This window comes from Crinia signifera, chromosome 7, assembly GCF_055691185.1.
Source record: "Crinia signifera chromosome 7, ASM5569118v1, whole genome shotgun sequence".
NCBI classification, from domain to species: Eukaryota; Metazoa; Chordata; class Amphibia; order Anura; family Myobatrachidae; genus Crinia; species Crinia signifera.
Window position 1 is genome coordinate 8,413,883 of NC_139223.1, and position 22,804 is coordinate 8,436,686.

General features: G+C 43.6%; 2 protein-coding genes across 3 annotated transcripts in view; one reads left to right on the forward strand and one right to left on the reverse strand.

Moving 5' to 3' along the window:
* LOC146019740 (uncharacterized) overlaps positions 1-22,804 on the forward strand; it is a 781,584-nt gene that overhangs the window by 638,785 nt on the left and 119,995 nt on the right. The window lies entirely within an intron of this gene.
* LOC146019745 (3-oxoacyl-[acyl-carrier-protein] reductase FabG-like) overlaps positions 20,060-22,804 on the reverse strand; it is a 68,985-nt gene continuing 66,240 nt past the window's right edge. Inside the window, exons 7-8 of the mRNA XM_083152272.1 lie at positions 22,337-22,400; positions 20,060-20,329 (exon numbers count right to left, since the gene is read on the reverse strand). Of these exons, the coding sequence (XP_083008398.1) occupies positions 20,171-20,329; positions 22,337-22,400 (223 nt within the window). The 3' untranslated portion in view covers positions 20,060-20,170. The remainder of the gene's footprint in view (positions 20,330-22,336; positions 22,401-22,804) is intronic.

A 22,804-nucleotide genomic window follows, 5' to 3' on the forward strand; every position in this document is an offset into this window, starting at 1 on the left:
TGTGCGGGCTGCGTTGTGGGAAGCAGGAGGGTGCTGGAGAATCCCTCTTCAGCGTGGTTTCAGGTAACTCGCTGCCCGATACCAACGGGCTTTTGAGCAGACTTGGGTAGCTGCTGTGGGGGACACGCAGTGTCAGTGCTGCTCCCCCAGGATTGCCCGGCGGTCGGATCCACGGGCGGTGTAGTGATCAGCGTCGGTGCTGCTTGCTGCTGCGGGAAGCGCTGAGTACCGGCGTCTATCCCTGTGTCTCTCGCGTCAGTGCGGCTGCTAAGGGAGGCGCTTGGTAGTAGCGTCACTCCCTCTTACTACCAACGATCGTTTCACCTGTGGGCTTCGTCAGGGTGTGTGTACAGGTGCCTATCCGCCTACTATTTAACCTGTGGCTGCTATCTTCTGATAGGTTGTTCTGTTAACTCTCCCGATCGTGTCATTTGCGTGCTCAGATTAGCAGAATAGTTAATGACAGCTCAAAGTATGTTTGCACTATTGCAGGCACGGTATCCGTGTTCAATCGTTAGGTATGTGCGATATATGTTGAAATAGGACTCTCATTGCACAATATTAGGGGCTCAGTACCCGTATTCCACTAAATGGGTATATATGGTAAAAGTGGAATATGGTTCTGATTTTTACCGGGTGTAATTTCAACTGAAATTATTCGGGTAATGAGAGTAAAGGTGGTACTTATTGGGTACTATTAGAGAGGAGGGGGCAGTGTGTCACTCCTCCCTAGTGTCATGACATGAGGTACGTGGTTAATTTTTAAAAACAAGCTCATAACTCACCTTAGGGTGGAACAGTCCACCCACGAACAAACTGTGCGACTAGCATTTATCCACTCTACTCCCCATCCCTGAGCCAGTACCCTAAACCCTCTACATATCCATTTCAGACAGTCTGGTAACCATAATTTTATAGGCTACTAGTCATTATCATTTACTAAGAGTGCCCCAACAAAAAAGAGAGTCGTTCCTTCTCCTTCTTTTGCATTTATCTTACTCTCTAGGGTGCACCTCCACACTCTTGATTCCCAGGGAACCCTCCTGTTCTCTAAATTTACCTGTATTGTGGATAGCTGTATTATTTGCTTACGTATCAATTTACTATCTTCTGACCTGTGCACTGGTCCATCTCCCTCTCCCCCTTTCCCCTCAACGTCACGTATACCTACCTGGGTGATCCCAGGATTCTTACAAGTGATCAGTTTGCACGGTCCTCTTAGTCTTTAACTGCAGTTAAACTAATTACACTAACATCATCCAGGGACGGAACTAGCTCACAAATAGGGGATCACAATGGCATTCAGCCTACGAAAAGAACTCTCATCTAAAAGGGGTACAAATGATGATCTGGACGATATTTTCCCGTCAACCCCTCAGGGGACCTCTCATAATGCCACTTGGGAGGATGATCTCATGACACTGAAAAGTTCTATGCAGAAACAAATTAGGCTCAATTGGGAGATATCTACATTGAACAGTTATCTGAAACAAAAATAGTACCAAGGGGCCTGCGACCCCGCATTTTCCCACCTTTGAACTGGCCACGATGCTCTAAGAACAGAATGGGAGACATGTCTCCTGAAATGTTTCTAACGATCTGATGGGGATCCTGGTGAAACATAGCATGCTCAACCTAAATACTGTGAAAAACAGATAGAAGAGCTGGGGACCAAATTGGAGACATACGAAAAAGATCTCATGGTTCCAGAAAAGTTTCGAGAATAACAAAGAAGAACTCAAGAGGTACGAAGATACCATAATTGAGAGGAAGAGAAGCAAATATCAAAGAGATAAGAAAGACTTTGCTAATGGTAACATCTTCAAATGGACCTCCACCACGCGAAACTCAAACCGTAATCAGAGCAGACGGTATATACACAACTATAGTTCATCAGAAACGGATGTCTCTGAGACTGATGAACCCTCCTCATCTACATTCAGATCCCAGGTTCCTTTTTTAGAGGAAGGCCCCAGTGGCAGGGGATACCGCCGAAACCCAGGAAGAGGAAGATCAGGCGAGGACAGAAGAAGAAGAGAGACTGGAGAACCTGGGATCCACCACTACCGCAGCGACAGTCCTCCAGGACCAGGAAACAGAAACCAGTAAATGACACACCTCTTACAGTGATCAATCTCTCCAAACGGGAACTCTCGAAAGAACATCTCGAAGTTCTTGGTAAGGGTCTATCCTTCTCCCCTAATACACAGATGAACCGCTTTACATGGGAAAAGGATCTGCGTCTGTTTGGCAGAAAACTACTTCTCAAAAAGTTTTTTGCTAACAAAGAGAGAGGAACAACTTCCCCAGACTGAGCTCAGTCCTTCACAAACACAAGGGGAACCATCTCAGGAAGAGGTAGAATTCTCAGCCCAAGACCAACTGATGATAGAGATCCTAGAAGAGTTACAGGACCCAAGTACTTCTCAAACCCAAGACCTGGACGATCCATCGTGAGGAGAAAGAGTACCTTTATGCCACAAGAACATCTGAGTGCAGAGATCAAAGTCTTTCTTGACACAGTGTCCAGAGACATGAACAGCCTCATGAGTAATCTGAGTACACGCAGAAATTATAACTCCAATCTGACCCAAGAAGAACGCCATACCTTGAGGACATTTCATCCTGGGAGGAGATTATAATCAAACCCTCCGATAAAGGGGGCAACATCGTCTTATGGCCCAAGGACATGTACATGAGGGAAGCCAACAGGCAACTCCAAGATAAAAAGTGCTATAAACAACTCACTTTTAATCCCACCAACACCTACAAAAGCATGTACGACAAGCTCATAAATCGAGCATACAAGGAGGGGGTGATTCTCAAAACAGAACATGCGTTTCTAGCATCGGAACATCCCAAAACACCTACCTTTTACATGCTCCCCCAAGGTGCATAAGAACTTGGCCAATCCCCAGGGAGACCTATCGTGTCAGGGATCCAGGGTCTGTCAGAGCAAGCGAGCATATTCTTGGACAAACACCTTAGAAACCATGTCCTGACACTTCCCTCCTATGTGCAAGATACTAGGGACATCCTCAAAAGAGTACACGACATACAACTGGAAGAGGGTCAACTTCTAGCCACCCTAGATGTGGAGTCACTCTATACCTGCATAGAACATGACCTGGGACTGAAAGCAATCAGATACTTCCTCACAATGCAGGGGATGACAGAATTTGGGGAATTCCTTCTGGCACTGTTAGAATTCGTCCTCAAGAACAATTATTTCACATTTGACGACAAGTATTACCTCCAAACCCGAGGGACAGCGATGGGCGCGGCCTGTGCGCCCACATATGCCAACCTGTTCCTCGGGTGGTGGGAATGGGAACACGTCTTCTCTGAGAGACACGACACATATACCAACCAAATTGTGTCGTGGGTCAGGTATATTGACGACATCATGGTGATCTGGCAGGGAGATCAGGCAAGCCTGACCCAATTCATTCATACCCTCAACAGCAATAACCTGAATCTCAGGCTGACACATTTTATTCACCGTGATGAAATCACATTTTTGGATTTAACAATATATCGTTCAGAGGACAACCTGTTACAAACAAAACTATACAGGAAGGAGACGGCAACGAATAGTCTCCTAATCTCCAGCAGTGCCCACTTCCCCCCGACCATCAAAAATATCCCCAAGGGTGAGTTCCTGCGCCTCAGGAGAAACTGCTCCACCAAGGATATGTATGCCAGCCAAAGTGAAGAATTGGCCTCCAGACTTCAATCGCGGGGATACAGTAAAAGATCTATTAAAAAAGCCAGATACCAGGCCCAAAACTGCCAAAGAGAGGACCTCTTGTTCTCAACCACAAAACAGATCATCACTGAACCAGCCACCAGATTTATCACTAATTTCTGTGATCAATGGCAGGATCTGCAGAGCATCATCCGCAAGCATTGGCACATCCTGGAGTTGGACCCAGATCTAGGAGAAATAACTTCAAGGGGACCTCAATTTAGCTGGAGGAGGGCTAAGAACCTTAGGGACACACTGGTGCAAAGCCATTTTCAACGAACAGCCAAGCTGAAACCCAAGATAAAAGGCACTTTTCCCTGTACCAAATGTAGGGCGTGCACCCACATTCAGAAAACCAATAGGGTGACAAACCGGTTCGACAAGACAGTAACCATTGAGCAACATATGACCTGTGACACTATAGGGGTCGTATATTGTCTCGAATGTCCTTGTGGACTAAGGTACGTAGGAATGACAAGCAGAAAACTGAAAATGCGCATACTAGAACACGCCGGTAACATTAGGAATGCCCACACGGATACGCTCAAATACAAAAAACTCACCTCAGTGGCAAGGCATTTCCTCGCCAAGCATGAAGGATCACCCCAGGATCTCAGAGTTTTTGGTTTAGAGCAGGTCCGATTAGGCATCAGAGGGGGAGACCTCACCAAGGAATTACTGCGCAGAGAAAGCAGGTGGATTTTCGATCTTAACACCGTCAACCCACATGGATTGAACGAAAATAATACCTTCGGAGCTTATCTATAACCACCCGGCCTCATAATAAATTCCTGCTCTCTTCCCCGTCTATACCCATTAAGCCTCCCCCTGGGATTAACCATATGACATATCTAGTTCCAACTGTCCCCCCAGCTATTCACCAGCCCCATCTTTCTCTGGTCAATAGCACATGACAACTAGGGACCCATCCCAGAGTACCTACATACCATGCAATATTTCTTAGGCCTAGAACAAATTTACAGGACTTCATTATTTCCCTTTTAGTATCATCACTGCTCCGTTAGCAAAACATTTTTTACAAAACCCCCCCTCTTTTCCTGTCCATTCATATCATTGGCATCTCCTAATATCAGGTTTTTTTCCCCCCTTCTCCCCCCCTTTCCCCCCCCCCCCCTTATTTCACCCCCTTTCATACATATGCCTTATATGGCAACTTTCACGTTTGGGGCAACTGACTACACCCCCGTTCACTGTCCACCCCCAAACCAACCCCACCCTTTTCTCTCCTTTTTCTTTCCCCCCCCCCTTTTTCCCTCCCTTCTACCCCCTTTTTTCCCCCCCCTTTTTCACTCCCTCCCTCATACTCTTCTTATAATTAGAGAGGAATATTGAGGGTCGTATTCACATACACTATCGGTGACTAGAACACGCACGAGAGATGACTAGCCCACTCTCGATGCCAAATGACACCAACACCTAATTTCTATCTTGGTACTGACACCATTGCACCTCATCCCATGCACTCAAATATATAAAAAATAAATTTTTTTCACGGCTCTCGTAATAGCGAGATATGAGATACAAAAACTCTCCCCTCCCCCCACGCGTTTTTTCACGTATAATTTTTCAGTGATTATTTGTGCACTATTGTTTCCATACACTTTTTCTTCCCTTCAGTTACTATGTACATATTTTCATCTCACTAAATATTAGTGGGATCTATTGCTGGGGTCATCATGCTCCCACACATTTTTTGGAGTATTCTAGATCCCTCCCCCCTACCTGATATTAGAGTTACCAGTTAAAATCCCTGTAGTGAATCCCTATTCAGTAGCATACAGGGACTGGTACCAGCATTATGCCAACAGGTCAAAACCTTTAGAATAGGGCAATCTGAGAAGGCTGAGGGCAGCCAGTAATGTCCCCTAGTGCCTAAAGAATTACTGCAACCTTTTGGGAGTACATCTCCCACTCACCATACAGAGAATGGGGGTCTGGGTATCTGCCTCTGTCCTCCAAACTCGGCAGAACGTATCCCCGCAGGCATAGACAAATTACCGCTAATTATATATGGACACCTTTCCCCAGAAACCGGGTTTAAGAACCACGTACCTCATGTCATGACACTAGGGAGGAGTGACACACTGCCCCCTCCTCTCTAATAGTACCCAATAAGTACCACCTTTACTCTCATTACCCGAATAATTTCAGTTGAAATTACACCCGGTAAAAATCAGAACCATATTCCACTTTTACCATATATACCCATTTAGTGGAATACGGTTACTGAGCCCCTAATATTGTGCAATGAGAGTCCTATTTCAACATATATCGCACATACCTAACGATTGAACACGGATACCGTGCCTGCAATAGTGCAAACATACTTTGAGCGGTCATTAACTATTCTGCTAATCTGAGCACGCAAATGACACGATCGGGAGAGTTAACAGAACAACCTATCAGAAGATAGCAGCCACAGGTTAAATAGTAGGCGGATAGGCACCTGTACACACACCCTGACGAAGCCCACAGGTGAAACGATCGTTGGTAGTAAGAGGGAGTGACGCTACTACCAAGCGCCTCCCTTAGCAGCCGCACTGACGCGAGAGACACAGGGATAGACGCCGGTACTCAGCGCTTCCCGCAGCAGCAAGCAGCACCGACGCTGATCACTACACCGCCCGTGGATCCGACCGCCGGGCAATCCTGGGGGAGCAGCACTGACACTGCGTGTCCCCCACAGCAGCTACCCAAGTCTGCTCAAAAGCCCGTTGGTATCGGGCAGCGAGTTACCTGAAACCACGCTGAAGAGGGATTCTCCAGCACCCTCCTGCTTCCCACAACGCAGCCCGCACAGCCATTCTAAAGGAACAAGGTCAAAAATAGGACGCTACCTCGTGCAGCCTTCAGCCCTTACAGAGGACGTCCCTAATACCACAAGTGTGTACGCTGTACACAAGCAGGTATCACTCTCTCCTGCATTACCCGCTACCCTTCCCAATCTGCCTCATTCATCCTCATGTTCCTTCCCATCCCCTCCTCTTTTCTCTTTTCCTCTCTTCTCACTCCCCCTGTCTTCTACCTCATTTCCACTTAATCTCTTGTCTATCTGACTTAAACTGCCTTGCATTAGCTGACCTATTGATAGGTGCTGCCCAAGAACCCTCCTCAACAGTGACGTTTTACATTTTGGAGGACTTAAGCACACTTGTCACAGCACTGACTTTATACTAATCAGGGCATTACTCCCTGTTCTGGGAAAACTCATCTGGGTACGGTACCCACGACTCACCCTGCGTTGGAAACTATCCAGGCTGGGGAATCCTTGGGTCTGCCCCGACAGCAGTTTCCCCACTTGACCGCTCTGGTGTTACACTCGTCCTGCTACGCCTAAGTAAGCCCGCTCACCCGCCATACCTTTGAGGTCCGTCGATAAACTGACGGTAACCAGCCCAGGGCGTATGAAGGTCCTATGAGAGAAGGGGGACCTCTCCCATGGAACAGTATTCCACCCTGAGCCCATAGGTATACAAGGCCGGGCAGCAGCCGCTTACGATAGAGGATCACCTAGAGCAGTTTTCACTGTTTTCTTCTGCCCCGGTACCCTACAAGGGTGGCAACATCCCCCACAATACCCTAAAAAGCCCACTTTTACCAAGTGGCAGCTGACAGTTGGAGCAGATCACCTGCTAGAGGGGAAAAGGAGACTTTCCTACCCGAACCAGACTCTCCCTTCTGTTATGGGTATATAAAGTCGGTGGGACCACCCATACCTATTTGGCTGACCGGGACCCTTTTCCTACTCATACCCCACCTCCATCCCTATCTGCCTTTTCTTCCTGCACCCACCCTCCTCCCTCTTTTCTTTCCCCCCCCCCCCCCCCCCTTCCTTCAACCCCATTGCTACTCTCTGGCGGGAGAATGATTAAGAGAATTTATACTGCAACTTTTTCCGGCTATGGAAATGTACTGCTCTTTGAATTTAAAGCAAATATCACTCGTAAATTCAGTATAGCTTCATTTCATGAATCTTGTTACTGTGCGGGTCTCACGTGATCTAGTGAGACAAAATTGTATGTCTGTTGGGGAGGCCAAATAAAGTGCCCCTAGGGCACAGATATTTGGGTGTTACCCTTATTTGTTTAAATGTTTTGTGTCAAATGTTTGTCTGTCTAGTAACTATTTTAGCCTATACTCAATAAAAGTTAATTTTTAAAAACAAGCTCATAACTCACCTTACGGTGGAACAGTCCACCCACGAACAAACTGTGCGACTAGCATTTATCCACTCTACTCCCCATCCCTGAGCCAGTACCCTAAACCCTCTACATATCCATTTCAGACAGTCTGGTAACCATAATTTTATAGGCTACTAGTCATTATCATTTACTAAGAGTGCCCCAACAAAAAAGAGAGTCGTTCCTTCTCCTTCTTTTGAATAATGGATACTGTTTGATGTAAGGTTAATAACTGACACTACTGTGTGGTGTAACGGGAATAATGGATACTGTTTGATGTAAGGTTAATAACTGACACTACTGTGTGGTGTAACAGGAATAATGGATACTGTTTGATGTAAGGTTAATAACTGACACTACTGTGTGGTGTAACGGGAATAACGGATACTGTTTGAAGCAAGGTTAATAACTGACACTACTGCGCAGTGTAATGGGAATAATGGATACTGTTTGATGTAAGGTTACTAACTGACACTACTGTGCGGTGTAACGGGAATAATGGATACTGTTTGATGTAAGGTTAATAACTGACACTACTGTGTGGTGTCAGGGGAATAATGGATACTGGTTGATGTAAGGTTAATAACTGACACTACTGTGTGGTGTAACGGAAATAATGGATACTGTTTGATGCAAGGTTAATAACTGACACTACTGTGTGGTGTAACAGGAATAATGGATACTGTTTGATGTAAGGTTAATACCTGACACTACTGCGCGGTGTAATGGGAATAATGGATACTGTTTGATGCAAGGTTAATAACTGACACTACTGTGTGGTGTCAGGGGAATAATGAATACTGTTTGATGTAAGGTTTATAACTGACACTACTGTGTGGTGTAACGGGAATATTGGATACTGTTTGATGCAAGGTTAATAACTGACACTACTGTGTGGTGTAATGGGAATAATGGATACTGTTTGATGTAAGGTTACTAACTGACACTACTGTGCGGTGTAACGGGAATAATGGATACTGGTTGATGTAAGGTTAATACCTGACACTACTGCGCGGTATAATGGATACTGTTTGATGCAAGGTTAATAACTGACACTACTGTGTGGTGTCAGGGGAATATTGGATACTGTTTGATGCAAGGTTAATAACTGACACTACTGTGTGTTGTAACGGGAATAATGGATACTGTTTGATGTAAGGTTAATAACTGACACTACTGTGCGGTGTAACGGGAATAATGGATACTGTTTGATGCAAGGTTAATAAATGACACTACTGTGTGGTGTACGGGGAATAATGGATACTGTTTGTTTGATGTAAGGTTAATAACTGACACTACTGTGTGGTGTAACGGAAATCATGGATACTGTTTAATGTAAACAATTGGGGGGTGGGTATGTAGCAGGGAGACCCAGAACTGGGAACACCCTAAAACACACTTCCCGGCTCTAGGCAATATTGAAAAAGTTATAATATATAATATATAGTCAGGTTAGTACAGCTGCAGCATACACTCCTGTGAGTCTGTCCTGACTCACACAGATAAAGAAATGGGGAGGGGGGGTGTTGGAGTAGATTGCGCTGCTGTTATTAAACAATTAATTTAAACAATAGACACATTAATGGGTGGCATAAGATGAATGAGTATTTGGACACACTGTTTATATTTAAATTATTTTATATGAAAAATAGAAAAAAGATATACATTTACAAACATACAATTAATAAAACAATTTCATAATTAGGTGTAATCATATGTATGAATGATTCACCATTAGTGGTATCCGATTAAAATAAAAATTAATAGAGATCGTTAGCAGCAGACACTTAATAAATCACTAAGTTACGATAAATTTGTGGAATAATCGCTTAGTATAATGAAGAAATGTCCAGGACTGAAAGTCTTAATTAAGGACAGTAGAAATATTGATGATAGGAACACAGGTATTTGCACATATGCTCACCCTTGGATGTTTCGAGTTTTGGAATTGGAATTACTCCAGCACTTTAGTTGTCAAGATGTTACGTTAGAGCTCTTCACAAATGTAAGGCTTTAGGTGCTCTTCTCAGTATATGCCCGTAGATCCAGCCAGTGGTTAGGTATAGAATTTACCTTCGCTTTGCCACAGCGGAAAAGGGATAATATAAGGTATGGAAGTCCAGAATCTCTAGTGCAGAGTGGACACACTAGATGAGATAGCTGATGGCCGGCAGCGTGGGGGGGTCCGCTGCACTTCAGCTAATAGATGCAGATGAAAGGCGATGGTGCGGCTGCAGGTAATACCTGTGCTGGTGACGGAGCCGCTTGTCAGCGCCGCGTACCTGCGGCTGGAGGTGATGCCGGTGTATGGCTGCTAGACTGCCCGTGGTATATGCTGGCTGAGCGGGTGCTGTAATAGCAGCCAGCAGGGTCCGGTGGTGAGCGGGGACACCGCACTGGTGCCGGCTTAATGATGGGAGTGCACGGCAATATCGAGCTCCAAGGAGATGTTGAAAACAGCGTGTACCGGCAAAAGGTTAGCAGCGTGTGGAGAGCTGCACTTTGGTTTGTAGGTGAACAGGTGTCTGCTTGCGTGGATCAAGTGGGTATGACGTCAACGCGTTTCGTCCCCTTCAGTCAAGTGGGAACTTTTTCAAGACGGATGGTGTGTGTGTCTTTGGAAGCTTTATTTAAAGGAAGGTGATTGGCTTAATTGGCAAATTGCAATCACTTAAAACAGGTGGTATTTCACCTCATCGGATGTCTGTTTGTGCACAGTAGTTGTTACGATCGTGCTTTAATAATATAACCGCTTATAACATAAAAACAATAAACAGTGTGTCCCTTAACTTAAGTTCATTAATCATATATAATCAGGCATTCTACCTAACATCTATTGAATACAATACATTTATATGCATATGGAGAATTGAATCTTCTGTCATAATAAAAAGGAAGATATAGATGGAATATATAAGTTAAATTTATGCTGAATAAATTTATTTAGTCAAAGAGCGTTGAAAAGACATCAATAAGTATTCATGATATTATAAATATATATTCTTATAAAGAGTTTTTACAGAAAAAATTATCATATCATTTATAGAGAGAGATTTAATACAGATAATCCATATGAGGGAGAGAACATTATATATAGTAGATATGTGTTTCGAGAGAACAATTTTAATATATATATAAAGACTTTTTAATAGTTGGAGGGTGCAACATTGTTCCTATAATAATCGATGAGTGCCTATTTGCACTAAGAGATATTATTGCAAAGAGAGAATATTCCTCAAATCTATTGAGAAACTGACACTACTGTGTGGTGTAACGGGAATATTGGATACTGTTTGATGCAAGGTTAATAACTGACACTACTGTGTGTTGTACGGGGAATAGTGGATACTGTTTGATGCAAGGTTAATAACTGACACTACTGTGTGGTGTAACGGGAATAATGGATACTGTTTGATGTAAGGTTAATAACTGACACTACTGTGTGGTGTAAGGGGAATAGTGGATACTGTTTGATGTAAGGTTAATATTTGACACTACTGTGCGGTGTAACGGGAATAGTGGATACTGTTTGATGTAAGGTTAATAACTGACACTACTGTATGGTGTAACGGGAATAATGGATACTGTTTGATGTAAGGTTAATAACTGACACTACTGTGCGGTGTAGCGGGAATAATGGACACTGTTTGATGCAAGGTTAATAACTGACACTACTGTGCGGTGTAAGGAGAATAATGGATACTGTTAGATGCAAGGTTAATAACTGACACTACTGTGCGGTGTAAGGGGAATATCGGACACTGTTTGATGCAAGGTTAATAACGGACACTACTGTGTGGTGTAAGGGGAATATCGGATACTGTTTAATGTAAGGTTAATAACGGACACTACTGTGTCGTGTAATGGGAATAATGGATACTGTTTGATGCAAGGTTAATAACTGACACTACTGTGTGGTGTCAGGGGAATAATGGATACTGTTTGATGTAAGGTTAATAACTGACACTACTGTGTGGTGTAATGGGAATAATGGATACTGTTTGATGTAAGGTTAATACCTGACACTACTGTGTGGTGTAAGGGGAATAATGGATACTGTTTGATGTAAGGTTAATAACTGACACTACTGTGTGGTGTAACGGGAATAATGGATACTGTTTGATGTAAGGTTAATAACTGACACTACTGTGTGGTGTAACGGGAATAGTGAATACTGTTTGATAAATAATAATAATAATAATGATATTTATATAGCACTTTTCTCCCAATAGGACTCAAAGTGCTTCACACATTGTCTTTACAGCTCGAAATACAAAACAAGCTTAACAGTAGATGTCAGTGAAATGCTTGAGTAAATAAGTATGTCTTTAGTCTATTTTAAAGGATTCTATAGTGGGCGCTTCTCGCACTGTGCGAGGAAGAGAGTTCCACAGAGTTGGAGCAGCAAAGTTGAAAGCTCTACCCCCAGATGAATTCAGGGAGATTCTGGGTACTGTTAGTAGTCCTTCTTCAGTGGATCGTAGTAATCGAGTAGGACAGTAAGGGATTAGCAGCTGTTGCAGGTACCTTGGGCCCTGGTCATGTAGGGCCTTGAAAGTGAGTAAGCCAATCTTGAAAACGATTCGCCATTTTACAGGTAGCCAGTGAAGGGCGTAGAGAATGGGAGTTATGTGGCAGGAGCGGGGCTGGTTAGTTAATAGTCTGGCGGCTGCATTTTGTACCAGCTGCAAGCGGTGCAATTCTTTTGCTGGAAGACCCAGGTAGAGAGCATTGCAGTAGTCTAGTCGTGATGATATAAATGCATGTATGACTTTAGGAAGGTCTTCTGAGGGAATTAAATGCTTGATTCTGGCTATGTTTCTCAGATGAAAGAATGAGGATTTGATTGTGGCTGACACCTGATGTTTAAGTGTCAGGCCATTATCCAGGACAACACCAAGATTCCGCACATGATCAGAGTTTTTTAGTGCTGTGCCCCCCAGCTTAAGACCTGTCAGTTGGCTATGCTGCCGTCTTGTCCTGTGATTTATCATCAGGACTTCTGTTTTATCTGGGTTCAGTCTCAGCCAACTGGCACTCATCCACTCCTGGAGCTCAGCTAGGCAGCCATTTAAGGTTGTTATTGTGTTAACGGTGCCTGGAGCAAAGGACAGGTACAGTTGGGTATCATCTGCATAGCAGTGGTAGACCAGGCCGTGACGTCTGATTATGTCAGGTTTGATGTAAGGTTAATAACTGACACTACTTTGTGGTGTAAGGGGAATAATGGATACTGTTTGATGTAAGGTTAATAACTGACACTACTGTGTGGTGTAACGGGAATAATGGATACTGTTTGATGTAAGGTTAATAACTGACACTACTGTGTGGTGTAACAGGAATAATGGATACTGTTTGATGTAAGGTTAATAACTGACACTACTGTGTGGTGTAACGGGAATAACGGATACTGTTTGAAGCAAGGTTAATAACTGACACTACTGCGCAGTGTAATGGGAATAATGGATACTGTTTGATGTAAGGTTACTAACTGACACTACTGTGCGGTGTAACGGGAATAATGGATACTGTTTGATGTAAGGTTAATAACTGACACTACTGTGTGGTGTCAGGGGAATAATGGATACTGGTTGATGTAAGGTTAATAACTGACACTACTGTGTGGAGTAACGGAAATAATGGATACTGTTTGATGCAAGGTTAATAACTGACACTACTGTGTGGTGTAACGGGAATAATGGATACTGTTTGATGTAAGGTTAATACCTGACACTACTGCGCGGTGTAATGGGAATAATGGATACTGTTTGATGCAAGGTTAATAACTGACACTACTGTGTGGTGTCAGGGGAATAATGGATACTGTTTGATGTAAGGTTTATAACTGACACTACTGTGTGGTGTAACGGGAATATTGGATACTGTTTGATGCAAGGTTAATAACTGACACTACTGTGTGGTGTAATGGGAATAATGGATACTGTTTGATGTGAGGTTACTAACTGACACTACTGTGCGGTGTAACGGGAATAATGGATACTGTTTGATGTAAGGTTAATAACTGACACTACTGTGTGGTGTCAGGGGAATAATGGATACTGTTTGATGAAAGGTTAATAACTGACACTACTCTGTGGTGTAACGGGAATAATGGATACTGGTTGATGTAAGGTTAATAACTGACACTACTGTGTGGTGTAACGGAAATAATGGATACTGTTTGATGCAAGGTTAATAACTGACACTACTGTGTGGTGTAACGGGAATAATGGATACTGTTTGATGTAAGGTTAATACCTGACACTACTGCGCGGTATAATGGATACTGTTTGATGCAAGGTTAATAACTGACACTACTGTGTGGTGTCAGGGGAATATTGGATACTGTTTGATGCAAGGTTAATAACTGACACTACTGTGTGTTGTAACGGGAATAATGGATACTGTTTGATGTAAGGTTAATAACTGACACTACTGTGCGGTGTAACGGGAATAATGGATACTGTTTGATGCAAGGTTAATAACTGACACTACTGTGTGGTGTACGGGGAATAATGGATACTGTTTGTTTGATGTAAGGTTAATAACTGACACTACTGTGTGGTGTAACGGAAATCATGGATACTGTTTAATGTAAGGTTAATAACTGACACTACTGTGTGGTGTAAGGGGAATAATGGATACTGTTTGTTTGATGTAAAGTTAATAACGGACACTACTGTGTGGTGTAAGGGGAATAATGGACACTACTGTGTGGTGTAAGGGGAATAATGGACACTGTTTGATGTAAGGTTAATAACTGACACTACTGTGTGGTGTAAGGGGAATAGTGAATACTGTTTGATGCAAGGTTAATAACTGACACTACTGTGTGGTGTCAGGGGAATAATGGATACTGTTTGATGTAAGGTTTATAACTGACACTACTGTGTGGTGTAACGGGAATATTGGATACTGTTTGATGCAAGGTTAATAACTGACACTACTGTGTGTTGTACGGGGAATAGTGGATACTGTTTGATGCAAGGTTAATAACTGACACTACTGTGTGGTGTAACGGGAATAATGGATACTGTTTGATGTAAGGTTAATAACTGACACTACTGTGTGGTGTAAGGGGAATAGTGGATACTGTTTGATGTAAGGTTAATAACTGACACTACTGTGCGGTGTAACGGGAATAGTGGATACTGTTTGATGTAAGGTTAATAACTGACACTACTGTATGGTGTAACGGGAATAATGGATACTGTTTGATGCAAGGTTAATAACTGACACTACTGTATGGTGTAACGGGAATAATGGATACTGTTTGATGTAAGGTTAATAACTGACACTACTGTGCGGTGTAGCGGGAATAATGGACACTGTTTGATGCAAGGTTAATAACTGACACTACTGTGCGGTGTAAGGAGAATAATGGATACTGTTAGATGCAAGGTTAATAACTGACACTACTGTGCGGTGTAAGGGGAATATCGGACACTGTTTGATGCAAGGTTAATAACGGACACTACTGTGTGGTGTAAGGGGAATATCGGATACTGTTTAATGTAAGGTTAATAACGGACACTACTGTGTCGTGTAATGGGAATAATGGATACTGTTTGATGTAAGGTTAATAACTGACACTACTGTGTGGTGTAAGGGGAATATCGGACACTGTTTGTTTGATGTAAGGTTAATAACTGACACTACTGTGCTGTGTAACATGAACTAAGGGTGTACCGGGAATCCTATGTGGGTTTGATGAGACCACTATAGGTATATAAGAGACATGTTTATGCCTATAACCGTCCCCATTTTTCCCATAGCACCAAACCCGTTCACCAATACTTAATTGACCAGGAATCTCTCATGGTATATTTTCTCTTTAAAACACAGGAACTAAGGACCATATCCCCCCTTACCCCTGCCCCCCCCCCACCCCTTTACCAATAAAGTTACATAGAAACATAGAATTTGACGGCAGATAAGAACCACTTGGCCCATCTAGTCTGCCCCTTTTTTTAAACATGTTACCTCAAACCATATTTGATCCTTATTTTTATGTAAGGATATCAATATGCTTATCCCAAGCATGTTTAAATTGTACTACTGTATTTGCGTCTACCACCTCTGTTGGGAGGCTATTCCACTTATCTACTACTCTTTCTGTGAAAAAATTCTTCCTCACATTTCCCCTGAATCTTCCTCCCTCTAGTTTCAGTGCATGTCCTCGTGTTCTGTTGCTCCTCTTCCTGTGAAGAATGTCTCCCACCTGTACCTTGTTAATGCCCTTGATATATTTGAAAGTTTCTATCATGTCCCCCCTTTCCCTTCTCTGCTCTAAAGTATACATATTAAGATCTTTTAGTCTTTCCTGGTACGTTTTGTGATGTAGGCCATGCACCATTTTAGTTGCTCTTCTTTGTACAGTCTCTAATGTATTTATATCCTTCTGGAGATATGGCCTCCAGAACTGAACACAATACTCTAGGTGAGGTCGTACCAATGACCTATACAGTGGCATTATTACTTCTTTCTTTCTACTGCTGATACCTCTCCCTATGCAACCAAGCATCTGACTTTCCTTCTTCATTGCTTTGTTACATTGCCTACCTGCTTTTTAGTCCCCTGAAATAGTGACACCTAGATCCCTCTCTTCCTCTGTAGTTTCCATTATAGTGCCATTTATACTATATTGAGTCTTTGGATTTCTGAGACCCAAGTGCATGATTTTGCATTTTTTGGCATTAAACTGTAGTTGCCATTCTCTTGACCATTTCTCTAATCTGCCTAGATCCTCAATCATTTGTTTTACCCCTCCTGGTGTGTCTACCCTGTTGCATACCTTTGTGTCATCTGCAAAAAGGCACATTTTACCCTCAATTCCATTTGCAATATCACCAATAAAGATATTAAAAAGCACCGGTCCAAGTACAGATCCCTGGGGTACTCCACTTGTAACCTTTCCCTCCTTTGACTGTACTCCGTTTACTACAACTCTCTGTTTTCTGTCCTGCAACCACGCTCTTATTAATTCAACTATCTTAGAATCCAATCCCAAGCTTTCAAGTTTATTTAACAGTCTGCGATGTGGGACAGTGTCAAAAGCTTTACTAAAGTCTAGATAAGCTACATCTACAGCCCCACCTTGATCTATTACGGTACTCTTTACTTAGAACGGCGCCCACGATTTTGATCGTGGGCATCATTAGTAAAAAATCTCGGGCATTGAATGCACTAAAAAAATCGGGTGCGATGCGACCGACGAGATGCCCGCGATTTCCCATAGAGAACAATGTTAAATGTCTCAATTGACCCAATTTTCCTGTTCAATGCCTCAATTGACCCGATTTTTCCCATAGAAACAATGTTAAATGGGCCACAGAGGCCAAATAGGCACCCTGAAGTGTATAATGGCCACCCGAATTGTTAACGCCACCCCACGATCAACGTCAACCCGAAGCATGGCGAGCGGCGGCGGTACGCGTCCTACGACCTTTTCATACCCCCACTATCCACGTCGGCGTGGAGTTGAGAATAGAAAGCGTGGCGAGCCACCGAGCCCGAAGCGTGGCGAGCGCAGCGAGCCCCGCGAGGGGACGCGGACAGCTGTGAAGCCCGCGAGGGGACGCGGATACCTGTGAAGGTATCCGCGTCCCCTCGCGGGGCTCGCTGCGCTCGCCACGCTGCGCTCGCCACGCTTCGGGCTCGGTGGCTCGCTGCACTCGCCACACTTTCTATTCTCAACTCCACGCCGACGTGGATAGTGGGGGTATGAAAAGGTCGTAGGACGCGTACCGCTGCGCTCGCCACGCTTCGGGTTGACGTTGATCGTGGGGTGGCGTTAACAATTCGGGTGGCTTTTATACACTTCAGGGTGCCTATTTGGCCCCTGTGGCCCATTTAACATTGTTTCCTATGGAAAAATTGGGTCAATTGAGGCATTGAACAGGAAAATCGGGTCAATTGAGACATTTAACATTGTTCCCTATGGGAAATCTCGGGCATCTCGTCGGACGCATCGCACCCGATTTTTTAGTGCATTAAATGCCCGAGATGGCCATGATGGGCGCCCTTTTAAGTAAAGAGTACCTCTATTACTTTAGTCACTCAGTCAAAAAAGTCAATAAGATTTGTTTGACATGATCTTCCCCCAGTAAACCCATGCTGTTTTTGATCCTGTAAATTGCTGGTTTTGAGATATTCTACAACTCTTTGTTTTAAGAGTGTTTCCATCAATTTCCCTACTACTGATGTAAGGCTCACTGGTCGATAGTTGCTTACCTCTTCCTTGCTTCCACTTTTGTGCAGTGGGACTACATTCGCTGTTTTTTAGTCCTCTGGGATTACTCCAGTAGCTAGTGACTGGTTGAATAATTCTGTTATTGGTTTTACCAGCTCCCCTTTAAGCTCTTTTAGTATCCTTGGATGTTTCCCATCTGGCCCCATTGATTTATCCACTTTCAGTTTTGAGAGTTCTGTGAGGACCTTCTCCTCTGTAAATGTACTTGTCTCTCCCTCAGTTTTCTGACTATACTTGCAACTTAACTGTGGCCCCTTCCCCTCTCTTTCAGCAGTGAATACTGAGCAGAAATAATTATTAATATTATCTGCTATTACATTGTCCCCCTCAAGAAAACTTCCACTCTCTGTCTTCAGTCTAATTATTCCACTTTTTGTTTTTCTCCTTTCACTTATATACCTAAAAAAAGTTTTCCCCCCTTTACCCACTGACTGGGCCATTTTCTCTTCAGCCTGTGCTTTTGCACATCTGATTACCTTCTTAGCCTCCTTCTGTCTAACAAGATACACCTCTTTGTCCTCATTCTTCTGCGTCTGCTTAAATTTCTTAAAGGCCAACTTTTTTGCTTTCACAATACTTGCTACTTCTTTTGCAAACCACAATGGCTTTCTTTTTCTTGTGATTTTCCTAAATCTTTTGACACAAAATTCTGTTGCTTTTAGAATTGCACTTTTTAATTTGTCCCACTTATCCTGCACTCCTTCCAAGTTCTTCCACTCTGCCAAAGAATCCCTTACAGAGTTTCCCATCTCTACAAAATCAGCCTTCCTAAAATCTAACACCTTTGTTTTTGTGTGCGATGAGTCAGTCTCTGTCTTTATTTTGAACCATACTGCTTGATGGTCACTGGATCCCAGATTTTCACCCACATTTATGTCAGATATTCTGTCACCATTTGTAAGTATTAAGTCTAATATTGCGTCCTTACGAGTGGGCTCCCTCACCAATTGCTGGAGGGATGCTCCTTGCAAGGAATTCAGCATGTCCGTACTTCTGGTGGAACTTGCAACAGGCAGCTCCCAGTTTACATCAGGTAGATTAAAGTCTCCCATGATTATCACCTCTCCTTTTAATGCCATTTTATTGATGTCCTGCAATAGGCTCTTGTCTAGTTCCTCTTCCTGACCTGGTGGTCTGTAGATCACCCCTATACGAAGAATCGCCTTCTCCCCTGTTTCTATTGTCACCCAAAGGGCCTCCGTTTTCTCTGCAATACTTTGTATTAAGGTAGTCTTATTATATTTTTTCACATATATTGCAACCCCTCCTCCGATTCTTCCCATTCTGTCCTTCCTAAATAAAGTATATAAAGTTGATTCTATTGTATTCTGGTCCATTCGCTCGCATGCGAGCGCAATGTTTTGTAAATGCACATGTGCATGGACTGGATGCATGCGTCCACGGCTAACAGATTGTTCGCCAAGTGCACTCACCCAACATTGTCCTTTGTTGGCAGTGGGCGGGGGGGGGAGGGTGTTGGTGGTCGGCGACCATCGTAAAAAGGGGGGAGTTTCCCTCTGGCCTGCGAATGGTTGTTTATGTAAAACATCCATTTGCAGGCGGTGAAAACGTGCCATTTGCCGGGCGGGTTCTGGTGGACTCACAAGGGTGCGAATTTGCATCTGAGCGAGTCAACCAGAATAACCCCCTAAGTATAGATAATTGATTTGCAGCATACAGGAATGGTTTAGCGGACAATGGGCCAGATGCACTTACTGTAGCTTCCAGAGTATTTCATCCATGGTGGGGGGAGAGTGATGACACTATCTCTGTGCTACACACACCCAGTCCGGGATCCAGGAAAGTGCTAGATTCTGCTGCGTAACGCTGCATGATTGGCATGGAGGGAAACGCCTATTAATGAATACTTTTATTTATAGACAGCGACCGGTTATAATGTTGTGGAAGGTACAAGTATTAAAGTATTGTCATGGTCTGTAATACTCCTTTACTATCCGATGTACAGGCTCATCGGGGACACATGGCGTGACGCCCCCCATCCACAGGGACGGTTACTCCCGTGACAAAGGATGCAGCATCTGAAGCTAAAAAAGCAATCATTCGGGCGACTTCATCCACGGTTCCAGGTCGCCCCAGGGCGTGCGTGTTTTGGGTGTTCTTCAGAAACTGGACGGGGGAGAAGAAAGTTCACAGTTATGTCACTGATGGAAACTCACAATGCTAGGACATTTAATATAGTATAAATTAATAAAAATCGTTCTTCAATCTACCACAGAGGGTCAGAGCGCGCGGCCAGTGTACAGGGGAAATTCTCGGTGCACTCCACTAGTTGAGACACCCCCCCTCCCCACCCTTAGGGGTCAGTAACTTGGTGGACTAGAATCAGGACTTGGGTGCCGGCTTTGTTACTGTACAGCCAACGTCACACGCTCTCCCATAAAACGCTTGGGAACTCAATGGGAGCTCACAGATTTATTTTTGCATCTCCAGACTTGCTGGAAAATCAAGAAAAATCACACACACACACAAATCCAGGTTTTAAGGGTTGAGAACAGGTGAGGCGGAAAAAGAACTGATAACAAATGTATCAGGTTGGGGTGCAGATTTTAGAGCTGGGTTGCAAGTAGCTGCAGTACAAAAGAAATGGAGGTGTCACTCCCCAACAACAGAATACAGGGGGTTATTCTAGTCCATTCTTTCTGCCAAAATCCTTCTTAGATGGACAAAACCATGTGCACTGCGGGTGGGGCAGATGTAACTTGTGCAGAGAGAATTAGATTTGGGTGGGGTTTTTCTTCAAAGTGAGATCTATATTGAAGTGTAAAATAAAGCAGCCAGTATTTACCCTGCACAGAAACAAAATAACTCACCCAAATCTAATTCTCTCTGCACATGTTACATCTGCCCCCCTACAGTGCACATGGATTTGTCCATCTAAGAAGGATTTTGTCAGAAAGAATGAACTAGAATAAACCCCACAGAGAGAAACACAGGTAGACTGCGCTAGCATTTAAGAATGGAAATCTATTACTAAAATGATGCATGTAACCTTCATAAAATATACATTTTTAATTGGGAGTAAATAAACTAAAAATGAATTAGCAGCACATATTAGAGACAATTATGTAACATAAAAATCAAAACATAACATTATAGTGGGTTTAAAAAAGAAAAATAATTGGGGGAGTTTTGACTCATAATAAGTTAAGAATACGTTACCGTATTAAAAATGACCAGCTGGGTTTAGGGGTTATTGTGAGCCCGTTCCTATTCTGCCTCGATATTGGAAAGACCTGGGTGGCAGAGAGAATATTCCAGCTTGGCTCTGTGGAGTGTGGAACCTCCTGCTGTTTCTTGGTGCCAAATAGGTATATCGTGGGCTGGATAGTGGTAGTATCCCAGTATGATAGCCAAAATTTGGTCTGGAGGCTAGTCCGGACTCTTAGGGCTTAAAGCAGCTATAAAGTCCACCAACGCGTTTCGCTCTGTAGTAGAGGTTTTTCAAGGTGTGTATGTAGCTGCATCCAGAGGATTTTTATACCCCTGTCCAACAGTTATGGGGGCGGTTACTTAGCACAGTACTTAATCAATTAACTGGGAACGGAGAACAGGTAAGATGAGTCTTGAAAAAGTCCCGACAGACTCGGTCACCTAATCAATTCACTAAAAGGCCCATTTAAGAAGGATCGCAAATACAATGTAATCTGGGGGAATATTACTGCCCAGGATTACATTGTAACATGCGATCCAAAGGTCCAGATGTATGACCCTGCAGATGCAAGAACAGGGGCTCTGAAAGCCCAATCTCCGATCTGCTTCGCCGGGTGCCGAGTGGGTCTGCGCATGTGCGATCAGTGCTTGACCCCCTGCCATATGGTACAGATATAGGCAGGGTCATTCCGGGGGGAGGGGGGCCTGGCGGTTGGATCAGCAGCCGCCAGAAGGGGATGCACACGTCTCCCCTTCAAACAGAGACCCCCCTAAACCTGCCCATCTTCCTAGATTGGAGATGGGCAGGGTTAGCGTACTCCGCCACCCAGAAACTGGGACACACGTGTGTGAGAGACGCCCGCGCATCCCAGGTAGATGGAGCGCCTCTTTGCCAGCGGGAACATTCTGTATATATTATACATTATGCACCATATGACTACACAAATTATTTCCCGTACTTACCTTTGCATATTGCTCCTCATTTAGACCGGCCCGTCTGTGGACGTCAGTTATAATCACCCCGGGACTGCAAGATACCGAAACATGTGACATGAGCACATGGCCTGACATACAAGTAAGTATGTATTATACTGACAAATACTATAACATAGCAGAGTTTCTGACGGTTGTCACAGCAGATGGAACGATCATTAGATAAAATCATGTTGATAACCACGCTAAGGAAAAGCCTGCATATTTAACCCATCTGTGAGAGATGGGTCAAATATCTTCTAAAAGTCCCAGCGTCGCTCACATTTGTTACATAAATTCAAATAAAAAAATGTTGTGGGAGATTCTATTCCCTATATAAGGTGACTTACAGGTTTCAACTGCACTATTATCAAAGTTGCTAAAACTAGCTGACACATGGCACCCCTATGACCAATGTTCCCCTAACCCCCCCCCCCTCCCTTCTCCCATCCCGTACAT